The following is a 731-nucleotide window of genomic DNA, read 5'->3' on the forward strand; positions in this document are numbered from 1 at the left end:
TGAGGAGGTTCTACCACGTGGAAACGCTCTTTAATGGAACTTTAGCCTTAGCTGGTCGTGACCAAGAAACCATTGGTTTCGCTTGGTGGGCCGGGAATGCCCGACTTATCAATTTATCCGGTAAACTACTAGGGGCTCATGTTGCCCATGCTGGATTAATTGTATTCTGGGCCGGAGCAATGAACCTATTTGAAGTAGCCCATTTCGTACCCTAGAATCCTATGTATGAACAAGGATTGATTTTACTTCCCCACCTAGCTACTCTAGGTTGGGGGGTAGGCCCTGGGGGCGAAGTTATAGACACCTTTCCATACTTTGTATCTGGAGTACTTCATTTAATTTCTTCCGCAGTATTGGGCTTTGGCGGCATTTATCATGCACTTCTGGGACCTGAGACACTTGAAGAATCTTTTCCCTTCTTTGGTTATGTATGGAAAGATCGAAATAAAATGACCACAATTTTAGGTATTCTCTTAATTTTGTTAGGTTTAGGTGCTTTTCTTCTAGTATTCAAGGCTCTTTATTTTGGGGGCGTATATGATACCTGGGCTCCGGGAGGGGGAGATGTAAGAAAAATTACCAACTTGACCCTTAGCCCGAGTATCATATTTGGTTATTTACTAAAATCCCCTTTTGAGGGGGAAGGATGGATTGTTAGTGTGGACGATTTAGAAGATATAATCGGAGGACATGTATGGTTAGGTTCCATTTGTATACTTGGTGGAATCTGG

General features: G+C 43.0%; 1 protein-coding gene across 1 annotated transcript in view; it reads left to right on the forward strand.

The window, feature by feature from the left end:
* Positions 1-6: 6 nt before the first annotated feature.
* LOC107852467 (photosystem II CP43 reaction center protein-like) overlaps positions 7-731 on the forward strand; it is a gene marked incomplete at its 3' end in the record, with an annotated part of 1,314 nt that continues 589 nt past the window's right edge. Inside the window, 1 exon segment of the mRNA XM_047403534.1 lies at positions 7-730. Within this exon segment, the coding sequence (XP_047259490.1) occupies positions 222-730 (509 nt within the window).

Source organism: Capsicum annuum, unplaced genomic scaffold (genome assembly GCF_002878395.1).
Source record: "Capsicum annuum cultivar UCD-10X-F1 unplaced genomic scaffold, UCD10Xv1.1 ctg43885, whole genome shotgun sequence".
NCBI classification, from domain to species: domain Eukaryota; kingdom Viridiplantae; phylum Streptophyta; class Magnoliopsida; order Solanales; family Solanaceae; genus Capsicum; species Capsicum annuum.